Consider the following 16,045-nt stretch of genomic DNA (forward strand, 5'->3'; position numbering starts at 1 on the left):
TCGAAAGGCTACGGCTTTGTGAGGTTTGGTGATGATAATGAAAGGAACAAAGCCATGACTGAGATGAATGGTGTTAAGTGTTCTAGTAGAGCTATGCGTATCGGTCCTGCTACCCCGAGGAAGACTACTGGTTATCAACAACAAGGTAATGTCTTTTCGATACCCTATCGTTCGTTGTGTCTAGTCTATATAGATAGTTGTGTTAAGTCTGAGTCTTTGTGATTGATTTGCCCATTGTTAAAGCTTGTGTTACCGAGTTGTATTGCAACAATATGTTGTGTACTTAAAACTATTTGTTGGCTATGGTAGGTGGATACATGCCGAATGGTGCCATGGCGCGTCCTGAAGGGGAGACATTGAACACAACAGTAATTGTTTATTCTTTTGTAGTATCTTCTTGTTTTCAAACTTACCATGTGATTGTGACAAGAGAAGGTTAATCTCTTTTATGTCTTTCCCGTTTAATCCATGTTTTATAACATAGATATTTGTTGGAGGACTTGACTCTAGTGTCACTGACGAAGACCTAAGGCAACCTTTCTCTGATTATGGGGAAATAGTCTCTGTCAAGATTCCTGTTGGTAAAGGATGTGGGTTTGTTCAGTTTGTTAACAGGTAACAACATTAAATGCCGATGTTTATATAGTAACCATGAATTAAGTAATTTTCTTATAGTTGTTTTGCCACCGTAACATTTGGTTGCAGACCAAATGCAGAGGAGGCTTTGGAGAAACTAAATGGGACTGTAATTGGAAAGCAAACAGTTCGGCTTTCGTGGGGACATAGTCCAGCCAATAAGCAGGTAAATCACACTAGATAATAGTGTCTAATCCTGGTACAAGTGTATCAAAATGCAAATCTTAAACAGTAACAAAGCTTTGAATCAATGTTACTGCTTCGAATCAATGTGTTACTGCTTATAAGTGTTGACAAAACAGGCTTATTGTGTTATCAACACAATAAGTTCAGGCCATAGAACAAAACCCAAAACTGTTCTCTATTATAGTAATTAAAGAAAGTTTGATTTTGTGTTAGAACCCCTATGTGAACCTAGTCTGAGATAAACCGAGCTGATTGAATCATGAGCTTCATTGATAATACTTTTTAGGACGTTTGATTCATTTTTTTTTACTTCTGTTTTGGAAAACCTATTAATTTTTCATAAAATGTTATAACTTCATGGATGTTAATTAATATTATATAGATTTGGCATGATTAAACGTTTTGATATGTATTATTGTTTTTGAAGAATTTCTGGTTGCACTAAGTTTTATATCAGCTCAATTTGGTTTGTAAGACTATTAGTATGGTTAAGTGTGGAAATAAGTTTGTTTCTGTTTGTTTTTTTTTACGCCCACCCTTCTTTGAGTACTTTCCTTGTGTGATCTATATCATGCTCTCACCTGAGATTTGAATGCCTCTGATTGTAACAAGTTTTGTGTTGTGTTGCAGCCTAGAGATAAGTATGGAAACCAATGGGTTGTACCATACTACGGAGGACAGTATTTCAATGGGTATGGATACATGGCACCGCAACCTCATGACCCGAGAATGTATCCCGCTGCACCTTACGGAGGGTATCCAATGTACGGTGGCCATCAGCAACAAGTTAGCTGAGGAAACTAAAAGCTTAATCTCTGATCATCTATCTGTAGGCAAACAAAAACTCACTCAAGTTAGGTGATGTTAGGAGGTACAAGGAGGCAAAAATGGTTGCCTTCTTGTCTCTCTTTGAGTTTAGGGCTTTATCTTTTTAGTGAAAAATGAATTTTGGTGGAAACCATAGCAGTAATTTAGGAGACTTGGATTTGATTGATTAATTTGATTTGTTTCTTCGGATGTTTTTCACTATGGAACCTATTGATCAAAGAAGAAGTGAGTTGAACCGATTGATTATTATTTTTCTTTTGCTAAACATGTCATTAGTTTAACGTTGTGGAACGAATCTAAACTCTTAGGTTTGTTTCGTTATTGTGTTTGGAGATAGTGATCGCCATGTGGCCTATAACACTAATAATGATCGTCAAGTGAGCTACTGAGCTTACTACATATACTTTAGACTTTAACTACGTCTTAAATCCTCTTTGGGTCGTCTCAAGGAAGCAATTCTCCAACAACTTGGTCCACGTACAGTCCTTGAATAGCTAGAACCTTGAAAGATTAGAACTTTCTATGGAATAGTGGATCAATATTTGGATTCTCTTTAGTAGGCCTGCGAGTTCGGGTACACGGATCGGGTTGGGTTGGTTTTTTTCGGATATTGGGGTTTTTAAAAACTCCACCAAAACCGAACAAAAAATCGGTTTGGATCGGGTCGGGTTTTGAGTCGGTCGGATCGAGTGGGAATTGGTCTTGGGTTTATCCGATTTAAATCCAAAAATCGATTAAAATCGGTTCAATACTGGTTAAAACCGGTTTAATTACAATATACTTTGGTATAATTTTTTGTTTTATTAAAAAAAAAATTGGATAATCGGGTCGGGTCGGTTCGGTTCTGGTCGGGTACCGAGCCAAATTTTCAATCTTTCCAAATTAAACCGAACTCTAAATTTGGTTGAACCAAAACCCGAAAAATTTGGGTTCGGTCGGTTCGGCAGCTTCAGGTAGGGTCAAAGTCGCAGGCCTACTCTTTAGTATCACTCAAGAATAGTTCAATGTCGACTAGCTATCCTTTGTGAACATGATGATATTTATAATGTTTTATACTTGTTTGTTGAATATTAACGAAGGATTCTGTTGAAAGTATTGGAAAAACTTATGAGTACTTGTTTTAAAATCACAACTCAAATGCACGCCAAGAAAACTTAGTAACAAAAGTAAATAACGCGCCAAAATAACTTTTTTGAAAAATAAATTACCAGCCAACAAAGTTTGAAGTTGTCAAGTTGATAAGTATACAAAATTTAGTGACCTAAATTTATAAATTCTATTACCCAAAAACCCAAGATTAACTTTATAATGTTTGACTAATACTGGGATTTATGGATATAAATACTTGGACTTTTAGAAGAAAACAAAAATCATTGAATCCAAAATACAAGAAAGGTGAGCTTCTCTAAATATTTTTCTACGATATCTCTCTCCTCTCATCTCTTTTTCGTTTGTTTAACACTTTTGTGAAATTTGATGGCATTTGCAATTTGAGGCATGGGTAAATGAACTAACATACAAATGTCGAAAGCCAACAGTTAGTTCATTTACCAAAGTTTCAACTGCCTCTGTTACAATTAAACATGGTGAATTTGTATGTTTTAGAAGACATGTTACTTAATGTCCTACTATGCTACGGGATTCACTATTTTAGTTTGTATAAGACTAGTTAAAATTTTCTTAATGAGCTCATTTTTGGCCTTTCTTCATTGCCATTAATAATCGGGTATATTTATTTCTTGGATTTCTTCACTATTATTTCTTTGTTTAAGAGGAGAGAGGGGAGAAACAGTTGAAATAACGTATGATACTTATATAGAAATTCAACTTGATGATTGATATATAGAAATTTTTAGAAATAATGTGCATCTAAAAAAAATTAAAAAATTAATAATTCGTTAAAATATCATAGTAGCCCGTACAACTGTGGTTCAATGGTAAGGGAAAATTAGGGAAAGGGTGGAAGAAACTAACCCAGATTTAATCTACCTTGGAAACAAAAATCATAATTGTGTTGGTAGTCAGAAATGCAGACGACCAGACTACCCCTAACATTAGTCGGAAAATATTCCAAACTCCTGTCTAATAGTCTTTCGGGGAAAAGTCCATGATGAAACACTTCGGTGTGTCTCCCTCTTATCCACAAAAGCACGAGATTTGTTGTCACTAACATTTTAACTGTACTAGTTCTCCTAGAGGCAATGAAACTCGTTAGAGTCACATAGCGAGAGCGATTTAGGTTTTTCCTCGGTCTCTTTGTGTTTGCTTTGTATACGGATGAAAGAGAGAAAGTAATTACACTATGGGAGCTTTAACTTCAAATGATGATATGCTTTGCAGAAGTTATTTTTCTTTTTCTGTTGAAATGTTATCTATTTATAAAATTTATAATAGTTGACCAAAAGGTTCCAAATTTTGGTCAACGTGTTCCAAATTTTAATCAATGTGTTCCAAATTTTAATCAATGTGTCAGTACCCCATATCTCTTGTTTGTACTCTTTTTTAGTGTGTACGTACTTTTGAGGTGGTGTTCGTTCTCTTAGTAGCCAGTAGAGGTTTGTTAACACATAATACTTGTGAACATGATAGTGAAAACACCATATCTCTCGTACTCCGATCCCTTCTCTTGTTCATACTCCATGTTTCGTGTCCGTGCTCCGTTTAGTATAATACGTATAATACGTGCTCCATGTCTCTTAATAATATGCCATACAATTAAATTTGATATTAGGGGTTAACAGGTAATACTTGTGCATATGAGTGTACGTATGAACCTCTAATTGTAGTAATATGAAGAAATTATGAAGTGTATATATAAGAGACATGGTGTAAAAAGATGAGAAAGGGAGTACGTATACGCTAAACGGAGTACAAATAAGAGATAGTGAGCACGAACACGATACACGAGCTAAACCAATTTAAGAAAAAATTTAATAAAATTCAAAGAAAGGGAACGTAATTATTGGTTTAGTAGAAATAGGTGTACAAGAATTTGGTATGGCTCATGAAGGCTAATGCAAGGCTTGATTCTGAAGTAAACTATCTGCCACTCATGAAAGCAAACTTTAAGAAACTTGTGTGACACATATTCAAGACTTTCACAATTGGAACTTTATAGAGTTGTGAACTTGCAACTTTTAACTTTAAAAACATTAATATAATAACTAACAAAAAAAATTAAAAATGTTTCCAACTATTTACTCTCATAACAGCAATAATGCATTATTGCATATCTTCTAATTAAATCCTTCATAAACTGTATGCATCTATTAACTAATTGTTGACCCACTTCAAGCAAAGATCCGCTTTTACAGGTTTATGATCGGAACCATATATTTGGTCTATGGAATCATAAGAGTGAAGAGTTGCTTGGATATTGTCAGTATCTTGGATCTTGAATAAGATCCTATCTGTCCAAGCTGGAACCCTGACCTTATGGCTTGTATCATAGTCGTTGCTTCCTACATTGTATTTGTAAGTTGGTTTAAACCCTAAAGTTCCTTCAGAGTAACCCTTGAATATTTCACCTCTCTCAGCTTCTTGCAAGAGTTGATCTTTACTCACAAGAACCTGCACAAAGTAATTAAATTCAATAGAATTAAAAATGGTTAGGAAACCAAACCGAATACCTACATTTTTAAAAATAGAATGAAATAAAATTTTATCTTCAAAATCTAATGGTAATAGTATTTTGTACTAAATCAAAACCAATATTTATGCAATCTTTAATTATATATATAATACTTGAAGAGTATATATATTCTTGTTCCCAATCTCTATCCGTAAGTATCAAGATAATAATAAAACAAAATAAAGTATCAAGATAGTATTTGCATATCATGGAATTGGAGACTTACAGATTGAAGGTGGTTGTGGATAAGAGATCGAACAGGACGGTTAGAGGCATCTTGGATCCTGTAATTGAGATCTCCAAGCCAAACAGTAAGATCACGTGTCCTTTTGTCTCTTGATAATAGCGAATTTGCTATGTGTTTCAACTCTGTATTTCTTTGATCCACTTTCTTTGCATGAGCTGCATTATTAATTTATTACAATAATAATTATTAGTACCTATTAATATGATATTTTTAATTGTAATTTAACTATAAAAAAATAAAATGAAGTAGGTACCAGAGAGATGGCAAGAGATGAAAACCATTTTGATGTCATCGTAGTTAATACGAATAGCCACGGCTCCTTTTTTTCTTCCAATGAAACCTCCACATCCACCTACTGAATGTCTCTCCGCCTTTAATTCTGCAATTAATCGTACACGATTATGTTATTTTACCTTATAAAAAATTATAAAGTTTGGCATGAAACACAGAATTTTACCTAAGTCCAAATTAGTTGTATATATATATATATATATAAATATATATATAACAGAAATAATATAACAGAAATGTCAACAATTAACAACTTGTTTTGTAAGGATTTAAAACTTATTTTCTGTTTTTTTTATGTGTCAAAAATGCCAAAAAATACAAATGTAGGGAGTAAGATATATATATATATATATATATTGAGTGAAAAGAATATGTTTATATACTCTTCCATTGCGGTTAGAAAAAAAGAACTCCATTTATTTTATCAATATTAATTTGATACTCTAGAGATATTTTGGTAAAATAACCTAAAATGTTGGATAGAAATGTTTAGAATGAAATTATTTATACAATTTGTTAAAATATACATCTAGTGAAGATATAGATAAATTAATATATACGTACCTTTTACTAATGCGTGTGAATTCTTTGGCCCAAACAAATATAGATGGATCGATTGCAATTTTGCCGTCCCTAGAAGCCTGCATTTCATTTCGATATGGAACCTTCCAATGTTACAATTGCAGAGGAATAGAAGAAAGAACACTTTTGGTGGATCAATAAATTGAAAGAATGTGTAGAGTACTAGCTTACACGTGAGTTGGAGATGTAGCCGTCTCCAAAAATTGAGCAACATTTTCTTTGGGAGCCTCTTGTAAGCCAACGACAAGCAAATCGAACTTCCTGTCTTCGCCAAGAAGCTCAACCAAATCCTCATATGACACCTTCACATGAAAGAATAACAATTAATGATAAATTCGTATAATTGAATCTAATACTCTTTGTGTTCATCATAAAGTGACATTTAAACATAATTTACAGCTAATTAATATATATGTGCTACGTATTCAACTAATTTTTGCGTACGTACGTACCTTTCCATTCATGTTCCATGTGATGATACGGATGCAAAGATCTGCTTTCCTAGAAAAACTGCAACTCTTGACAGCTTCAATTGTTTTAATACCATCGTGAGATGAGTTGTTGGCAAACGAACCAATCGGAGTTTGCTTGTTTTTTGAAAACCTATAAGATATAACAACTCAAAGTCATTAACTACTTTTCCACGTTTGAGTTAAATCTCTATCTTCAAGATCTATAATCGTATCTTTGTGAATAGTACTTTTATATATAGAAAATAACGTAGGAGACAAGATTGGTATGATAACAACTATTACCTTTTTAGTCCAAACATCGAATTCGTATTCCCCATTGTCTGCATGCAGTGTTTCTCCGCTAAAAGCAAGATTCTAAAGGTTTTTTTTTATAGAGAAAGAGAGAGAGAGAGAGAAATGTGTCGAGAGAGGAAGTGGGGAAATTTAAAGAGGAATGATATAATGAGAAAATTTACAAGAGTCATCATCTATATATTGATTGGGGTTGCTTAAGAGAAATTAGGCACATGCAATGTTACGTGGTTTTCTAGGAAGGTTAGGTGAATGGTGTTGACTACAAAGACGTGTACGTCTTCGAATGGACGGTCGAATTTGATAATGACTTTGGTGGTTTTTTCTTCATCAGGAAATCTCTAGAGGAAAGAAAAAGTTCAGTAGAATCTTAGATTTTTATTAGAATTTCAATGTTGATATTATTATAGTAAACAAATGCGGATGATTCACCTATCCACATCATCACCACATGCGATGTAAATCATTTAATGGAAATTAATTGTGTGTGTGCTTATGCGAAATATAGAGTAAAACTTGTATAAATTAATATTATTGGGACCAAAATATTTTCTTATGTTAAAGAAATATCTATTAGTTGATAATTTTTAATTTCTATGTAAAGAGAGTTTTTCTTGAAATACTCAATGTTGAAATTTTTATCTTAAGATTCTAAAATTGGTAAACATGGATTTTTATCATAGTATATATTTTCTTTATATTTATTTTAGTACTAGAATGGGTAAAATGATTAGTCCCTTTTATGTAAAATAAAACAGTGTTCTATTTTAGCAAAATGTGGATGAATACTTAATTATATTCCACCATTTTATATCCTTTGCATGTTGACTAAATTTAGTTTTATAATATATATGGACCGCTCGATATATGGATCAATTCAGTTAATAGTTTTTTTGTTGATACTGTTTTTTTTTCCCCATTTTGTATGCTACTCAAGTGACCTGATACCACACTTCTCCAACTACAACATGGGAGATCGACCTAAACAGTAATCAAGTGGTCGGTGGTGACTATCAGGATTTAGCCGACAAACTAATCAACTTTCGTCCAGTTTGTTTGTTTAACTCATCCCAGAAATTACATATACATCCAAATATTATATGTAAAGAGTCTTATGCGAAAAAACATTAAACCGAGCACGTACCTTAATTAACCCGGTTTAGTAGCGATGGAATTTTGTTTCGGATTTGATTAGGAAATGGACGCAGAGGTAGGGGATAAGATCACATACATAAGCTAATGACTTTATTAACTGTTGAAGCTCCCTTCCGATTAATTTTACCAGCTTTCTCTCTCGAAAATGTTTTACTACAGATCTCTAGTCTCTAGAGTTCTTTCTAGTGATCAAGTGTCTTTTTTTGTTGAAACAAAGTCATCAAGTGTTTACGCGTTAACCTCTCTCTAGCATTCTCTCTTTTATAGGCCACAGTAAGAGAAGTTATAGAGATAGAAATGAGTGGTTCTAGTGAAGTTAGTGGGAATAAACTTCTCATACCTATCGGTTATCTAAATCGGTTCGGTATCATATAAATAGAGAAAATTGGAGTTTTAGTACATTTTTAAAACTTAACTGGGAGAATTAGTACATTCACTATTTAAATTTGGCAAAACACACATTTTCACTATTTACTACTATTTGAATTACTTTTGAATCTTCTACTAACTATTTTATTTACAAATGTGCAATTAAAATTAAATAGATATATATATTTTTTATTAAATTACCCCTTGAATCTAATAACTAAAATACTATTCAATATATATATATATATTTTTAATTTTTTTACAAATACAAAAAAATATATGTTTTTTCTTTATAATTTGATATGCATTTTGTGTAATGATTATATTTGATAATGTTAAATATTTTTTATAAGTTTTGTATCCGTACACATTATTAAGTGTACAGGTGTCTGTACACATTATAATGTGTACATTTGTCTGTACAGGTGTCTGTACACATTATAATGTGTACATTTGTCTGTACAGGTGTCTGTACACATTATAATGTGTACAAATATCAAGTATACAAATGAATAATAATACACAAGTTTAATCCGTACAGTTCATTTAGTGTACTTATATATATGTTAATATACATGTTTTTATCCGTACAGATGATATATAATATATTCAATATGAATGAAATAAAAATATTTATATGTGTGTAATAAATGTGTACACTAAATATGCTGTACAGATGTCTTTTATGCAGCTACCCTTTTGTAATTTTACACTACTACACTATAACCCACTTTCTTATTTATCTCACATTTTTTATATTATACAAATAGTGTATCCATCTATTTTTCCAATTATAAATAGTAAATGTACTACAATTCCAATTAAGTTTTGAAAATGTACTATTTTGCCAACAAACCCATATAAATAACAGACGCAAACCATTCCTAAATGGTTAAACCATAGTTCAATAAGTTACAGTTACGATTTTATCCATTCCAGAAACAAAAAAATGTTACATTTATTCACCATTCTATTAGATTCTGCGTCGGGTTTGGTGAAGTTCTAAATATCAAAACTACTAACATGTTCTTATCCACTAGTCTTGGAGTTTCAACAAACTAAATTCACGTCCACATATTATGTATAAATAAGATATTCTTGTCCACAAATTTGTGTTGCTGTTGGTTGTTGAAGTTTATGTGGTTTCAAGTGGCTCTTCTATTGAAGTGTTTCTTTTTCTTGTTATTTAGTTAATATTTTGGTGATTTTTATTTTCCAATTAAACTGAAAAGAATATGACAGGTGGACGTACGTATTGTTTGTTAGTCAGTATGGTCCATGTAGCTAGGGATTTCTTTGTGTGACATTTCTGAAGGCTCTACAATCACATCTCCGAAGTTACATCATGTAAGAACCTGCATAGATCTCCTGGAGCCTTGAATTTTTAAAGCCCACAGACTTAAGTCAATAAGCATGTCGCACAAAGTTCTCATATCATTGAGCTATAGTGCATGTTTGTTTAAAGCAATGTAGGCAATGCATGCGATACACCAAACTAAATACACTCGTGCAGAAAAAAGTTTTCATATATATCATGCACCAGCTTCGCATGAGTAAAGCAGTAGCCATGTTGACAAATGCATGAATTTCACTGTGTCATAACTTACATATCAGGATATTTATCTAACCAATGTTAATGAAGTTCTATGGCCGGTTTTCTGACTTTAAACCAACTTAAAGATTGACCCATGTCAAGTCCACTTCCATTTTTCCGATCGATATAAAATAGATAGTCGCTTTTCAAGTCGTTAATCTCGATAGACTCTCATCATTCTCTCGAGAGAATATACTTTTCTATTTAATATTTCAAAAGAATGAGGCCTTCTTTTTTACCATCAATTTTATGCGATTGAGATTCCTTCATACTGAATTCGGGTAGCGTGTGTTCAGACTTATATATATTACGTTTCATATATGTATTTCGAATTTAAATGGATTATTGGATCAAGTAATGTTTAAATCAATATCAAAAGGCAATGAATATCCAACATTTGAAAGCTAAACAACCAAAGAACAAGTAGAATGGTTGCCAAATAATAAACTTGCCGTTCTATGAGAGCCGGGCTCGAACTGCAACAAGGCATCATCACACGCATAGTTCATCTTTCCAGTCGTCTCATATCTGCAATCCCGAAAATGCAATCTCGACCCGAACCGCATTTCACTTCTTTCCTTAATACTCTCCATGATATCTTTCACAATCAAACCGTCCATATCTACTTCCGAAGCAATAGATGAAACCTTAAGTAGATTAGCCCACCACGGTCTGAGACTATAACTAATTACACACAAGAGTTAACCTATGTTAGTAATCGAACATAATATGTGAACAAAACTTAGCTAACGGCCATAAGTTTTTATAGTCATCAAACATCCAATATATGAACAAAGTTAAATAGATTTACAAAAAACAAAAATGGAGTGTATAAATTTTAGAATTGTAACCTCTCTATGGATGAAGTAGCAATGGTTACACCTCTGTAAATTATGAAAACCTGAAAATCTCCCTCGAGACACATATAGAAACCAGGAAGATCTGGAGGAATCCTAATCAATAAATCCCATCTTACACTAAGACGAGTCTCGGTCATATTAAGCACGGTGAAATCCATTGATGGCACTGTAATATCCGGCACATAATTTTCTTCATACGAATCTTGTGTTGTCTCTATGTCGTAGATAGAAAAGATTACGGTAGAAATGAGGAGCAAGCAAACTAATAGTATTAAGAACCCACCCACATAACCTTTTTGTTTCAGTGTAGTCCATAGAGAGGTGTGTTGGGGTTGGGGAAGTAATGTTTCGTTTCCCATTTTTGTGACACAGAAAGAGAGATGTGTATGTTGATTTTTTTTGTTAGGTTTAATGTTATATATATACACCTAAATATATGGGCCAATTTGCCTACTAACCAAATTCTGGTATATAATTAAGAATATAGCATAATAATTCAAAAAAATAAGTAAATAGCATAAGGGGTAGAAATAATTACCAAGTGTGGTTTTGATGGTGGTGGAGGAAGGTGGCCGGAGGTGGCTAGAGGTGGTGGAGGAAGGTGATCGGAAGTGGTGGCCGGCCGGTGGCCGGAAGTGGTGGTGTGCGATGGCCGGAGATAGTGCACGGTGGTCGGAGATAGTGAACGGTGGTCGGAGGTGGTGGTGGATGGTGGTTGGTAGTGGTAGGAGATGGTGATAAATGGTGGTAATGGTAAGGGTAATTTTGTAATTAATATAGAAAATATAGAGTATATAACAGTTTTATGGTTAAAATAGTTATCAAATAAATTAAAGATTTTTTGTTGATTATACAGTCAAATTTCTCTAAATATATTTTTTTCTTTTGAAAACTCTTTTGTAACAAAAAAAAAAAGGATTTGATAAGTGCATATCTTTTTTTAGATAACTTCTAAGATTTTGTATTATTATATTTTCCTTAGACATCGCAGTGTTGCATTTACCTTTTTAGTCAGATATTGATTCCTTTTTTAATCAGTACGGTATATATATTAGGGGGAGTGTATATTTGGCTATTTTTATTTACTCTATACTCATGTTCCATTCGGTCTTCCTTCAGTCATTTTTTCATTAATTTTGGGGTCAGTGAGAGGCTAACAGTAGTCTAATAGTACAAATAATAAAGAGACAAGTGATCAAGTGATGCAGGGTGTTGAGGCGGTGTTCTTTAGTTTCTTTATCTTTTGCCTCCCTGGTTTTTTATTTTTTTTAAGATTGCAATTGGCAATTTTTCTTTATTTTTAGTTCTAGATTCTAAGAATAATAGAAACTTTACAATTGTTATAAAGAATAGGTTTTGGTTATTCTCTATATAGGAGAATCGAGACCTTGTAGGAAGAACAACTTTTATGAATTATTCTTAAACAGAGTTTTAAAACTCTAATCTCTCTTTTCTTCGGCTAGAACACTCGTTTTCAACGATTTCAAGATCACTTGTTCGTTCATCTTGTCGAGCTTCTATAGATTCATTTTTTTGTATTTTAAAGAAAATTTCAACTTGGCTTTCCTTACCTGGCGCGCCAAATTGTTGATATCCAAATCGGTCATAATTAGAGATTTGTTTGGTGGAAAGTTGTATCGAAATTCCCTTTATAAATATAAGCGGAAGCTTGTAAAAGTTGGGTTACAATGCTAAACTAGACGACCAAAACACGATGAGAGTTGTATGTTATTAAAAGACGAACGACCTCGAATGGTTCGTCAAATTTATCTAATCGACGAGTCAACCATCAATCGCTTGTCCTTTCTCTAACTGTTTCTTCCCCTTTTTTCATGATCCCTTTTTTAGGTGTTGTACGTCCGTTTTTATAGGATAATGTGTCGGTTCGTTCATCGAAATGACCAAAAGGCCCTCACCCACATTCTAAGAATACTATCCTTTGGTTTTTGGTTTTTGCTAAGGTCATGGGTCGGGCCTATGATGGGGGTGAGAACTAACCCCCATTAGTGAATCACATAAACGTATGTCTCTATAATCTCCATCACGCCCGCTAAGCTTCTTCTAAGCCTCAAAATCCCAGAAATATCAATTGACATCATCAAAAAAATATTTACATTGTGCTTTATGTTTTTATCCTTTTCACGGTCTCTCTCACCATCTTTCAACTTCTTGATAACAAAAGTTGTATGAAATTGAACACCTTAGCCTGAGAATTTTACACCGTTGACATTTGGTTGCGATGTCTTCTACGATCTTCTTAATTAGGAGTAAAACTGGGAGCTGGTGACTCCGACTTCTTCACTGGTTACACAAACATAGACATGAATGATTCAAAATCTAGGGATGGTGGATGGTTTTATGTTCTATTTGTTTTGGGGTTCTGTTCTTCTCGGGTGTGCTTGAATAGCATAGAAAGGACAAATCACTTCAAAGTTACAATAAAGTATATTGATAAAAGAAAGAAGAAGATGAAATGAAGAAGAAGAAGTTATATTCGAAGTGTGAGGTTTTAGATAGGTTTTCGGGAGAGGTTTTTGCTCCCATGCACAGACTCCAATACCCCCCCAAAACAGAATGAAACTTTTTAAAAAATGGATCTCACCCACCTTCTCTTCCTAAAAGAAGAAAAAACCAACGGTCCGTAGGAAGCCACGCAAATTCTGATGACCGATGAGACTCCTTTGATGACATATGTCGACTAAACCATCCAAACTCATCAGCAGAGCAACAAATAGTGAGCGAAAAAACCGAAGGTTTTTCTACAAATATGGTATCCCTAAATCCCCATCCTTTACTTTTTGCTTTGCTTTCTGTCTGGAGCTAGTCTTTTAAAACCCTCCCATGGAGAGGAAAGCCTTCCTTCGATGAAAGGACTCGGAAAGAACTCAAAAAGATGGAGAATGAAAAACATTGGGGAACGACCGAGAGACTTGTGAAGAAAGACCACTAAGATGCGAAAGGGCTGATGGCCAAAGAACGGACATGAACCATTGAGCCAATGAGGGAGATGGCCGATGGTCGAGAGGAAGACATTGGTTGAAAGTTTAAAAGCATACTAAGGAAAGAAATGGTCGAGTTAGAAGTGAGGGAAGTCGAAGAACGGACCATGGAAACAGAATGGCCGTGTACCAGCTGACTGGCCAATGTACCACGGTGCCATTGTTGGAGTAGACGCGGTACATACCGAACACTTTTGGTACGTATGAACTGAATGGTAAGAGGACTGTTCACCACAGACGGAATACCGTACGTTGTGGACGAATGGACCAGACACAACCAAGGGGACCGTGCACTCGGGACGTGTCAGACGCATGCGAAAAACAGAACACTTGTCACGCCGAACTCGCCACGTGGTTTTGCATGGAACTTGAGTTGAGAGGCTATAAATAAGTCATCTATGCCTCACTTTCGACATCTTTAGCCCAAAGAAACACCAAAACTCTCTCAAATTTTTGTTAGAGCCTTGAGTGAGAATCAAAAGCTGTTCGATCAAAGGAGAGGAAGAAGATGAGGATTCCTTGGAGATAGGGGCTAAGAGGAGGGTGAAGTGCTGTCAGATCTGTGGTGTGCTGAAGCCAAGATAATCAAAAATCTGCTAAAAACTGTGAGTTGTGGTTGTTTGTTTGTGAATGATGCATTAGCTCTCTAGCTCTTGCATCAGTCCTTGTTTGTTGCATGTTGCTTGTTGCATGTAGTCTTGTTAGAATGCATGCAGACAAGCTAAAATTTAAGTAGACTTGCATGCATTCTTGGGGGAGAATTGCATGAAGTCTTGGGGAGTTTGATTTGTTGCTGCATGGGTGAAAGAAACATTGCATGCATAAATTTGAGGAGATGAGATCAGTTCAATTAGTGGAAATATTTGCAAGAATTTTTCTTGCATATAATTCGGATATGAGGTGACATGCATGTTAAAATATGTGAGAAACATGCATAATTTGAGGAGTTTTAACTCAAGGGACTTGATGAAAGATCAGTCTATTTGATGGGTTTATTGAAGAATTCATGCGAAAAATTTTGGGATAAAAATAAGGCGCATGCATGTTGAAAAGAATGAGAAAAATGTTTACATGATGGGAGATTTAATTATTGGATTTTTATTGTAAAATTCTTGCATAAAAATCAGATTTAAGGGCTTGCATGCATGGATAAAAATTGTGGGAAATAACCTAAGTTTACTTGATGAGAAGTTAAAATAGTTGGTTGAGTGGCACCATTTTTTTTGTGCATAAAAAGGGCATGCATGCATGTGTAGGAATTCTTAAGTTGTTTGATTGTACTCTTCTTAAGGTTTGTTGTGGTGTTTCTTGCTTGATTTTCGTTGCATTGTTATGCTTGATTATCTTGCTTGAATTCATTGGGTGTGTAGAAGTACTTAATTCTTTGTATCGTTAAACTTAGAATTATAGTACTTGTCCTAGCTAGTTTGCGAATTAAATGTTTCGATTCGTATCTAGAGGTCGATCTTCTGTCCCCGAAGTGTGTTGTGGAAGTCCAGTGAGCTAATCCAAAGGGATCACACAGTAAGGACATTTCGGTGTCTAGCAAGCTACTAGCCCGAACTGCTGCATGACGATGCGGCCATGTGTACCCAGTTGGTTACCTGGGTGGTATCAAAGCGGAGGATGTGGTTGGTGAGTCTGGTTGGTTACCTTTGTAGTTTTAACGCGGAAAGTGTATTTGGGACGGGACAGATTATCGAAGGGCCCTAGGACATGGCATGGTTGCCTAGTATAAGGCATGGTTTTCTAGGTTATGTATGGTCTAGTAATGGTCAAGAGTACCTTGATGCACTACTAGCATCCTCTACCCATTGGTTGTGACGGGTGATGTGGCGTGGATGCTAAAGTTGAATAAGAGTCTAGATTAGTCAACTCTGCTTGATTGTTTCTAGCTTATTCT

The 16,045-nt window shown here is 34.4% G+C and overlaps 3 protein-coding genes across 6 annotated transcripts in view; 1 reads left to right on the forward strand and 2 right to left on the reverse strand.

The window, feature by feature from the left end:
- LOC104742260 (polyadenylate-binding protein RBP47C-like) overlaps positions 1 to 1,899 on the forward strand; it is a 5,906-nt gene extending 4,007 nt beyond the window's left edge. The window contains exons 3-7 of the mRNA XM_010463244.2: positions 24 to 145; positions 310 to 368; positions 485 to 615; positions 706 to 802; positions 1,453 to 1,899. Coding sequence (XP_010461546.1) covers positions 24 to 145; positions 310 to 368; positions 485 to 615; positions 706 to 802; positions 1,453 to 1,617 — 574 coding nt within the window. The 3' untranslated portion in view covers positions 1,618 to 1,899. The remainder of the gene's footprint in view (positions 1 to 23; positions 146 to 309; positions 369 to 484; positions 616 to 705; positions 803 to 1,452) is intronic.
- On the reverse strand, positions 4,684 to 8,571 carry LOC104742261 (type IV inositol polyphosphate 5-phosphatase 11-like). 4 transcript variants are annotated; one of them, XM_019235799.1, is made up of 8 exons: positions 8,310 to 8,571; positions 7,157 to 7,214; positions 6,854 to 7,004; positions 6,573 to 6,703; positions 6,384 to 6,460; positions 5,782 to 5,907; positions 5,508 to 5,683; positions 4,684 to 5,220 (listed from the first exon to the last, which is right to left on the reverse strand). In XM_019235799.1, exons 2-8 carry the CDS (start codon positions 7,198 to 7,200, stop codon positions 4,924 to 4,926), a joined length of 1,002 nt encoding a protein of 333 aa, XP_019091344.1. In that variant the 5' UTR covers positions 7,201 to 7,214; positions 8,310 to 8,571; the 3' UTR covers positions 4,684 to 4,923. The 4 variants fall into 4 exon arrangements, with proteins under 4 accessions (XP_019091344.1, XP_010461549.1, XP_010461548.1 ...); XM_010463247.2 differs by having other exon boundaries at positions 7,157 to 7,228; XM_010463246.2 differs by having other exon boundaries at positions 7,157 to 7,506.
- On the reverse strand, positions 10,688 to 11,502 carry LOC104743908. Its single transcript, XM_010464939.1, has 2 exons — positions 11,135 to 11,502; positions 10,688 to 10,967 (listed from the first exon to the last, which is right to left on the reverse strand). Exons 1-2 carry the CDS (start codon positions 11,500 to 11,502, stop codon positions 10,688 to 10,690), a joined length of 648 nt encoding a protein of 215 aa, XP_010463241.1.

The sequence above is a fragment of the Camelina sativa genome, chromosome 14 (genome assembly GCF_000633955.1).
Source record: "Camelina sativa cultivar DH55 chromosome 14, Cs, whole genome shotgun sequence".
NCBI lineage: Eukaryota > Viridiplantae > Streptophyta > Magnoliopsida > Brassicales > Brassicaceae > Camelina > Camelina sativa.

Coding starts and splice junctions, on each gene's coding strand:
- LOC104742261 (XM_019235799.1), bottom strand. CDS start 7,200: ATGCAGACAATGGGGAATACGAATTCGATGTTTGGACTAAAAAG. Junction 6,704..6,853: donor CATGGAACATGAATGGAAAG/GTACGTACGTAC, acceptor TTTCATGTGAAG/GTGTCATATGAGGATTTGGT. Junction 6,461..6,572: donor GCTACATCTCCAACTCACGT/GTAAGCTAGTAC, acceptor AATGAAATGCAG/GCTTCTAGGGACGGCAAAAT.
- LOC104743908 (XM_010464939.1), bottom strand. CDS start 11,502: ATGGGAAACGAAACATTACTTCCCCAACCCCAACACACCTCTCTATGG. Junction 10,968..11,134: donor GCTACTTCATCCATAGAGAG/GTTACAATTCTA, acceptor GTGTGTAATTAG/TTATAGTCTCAGACCGTGGT.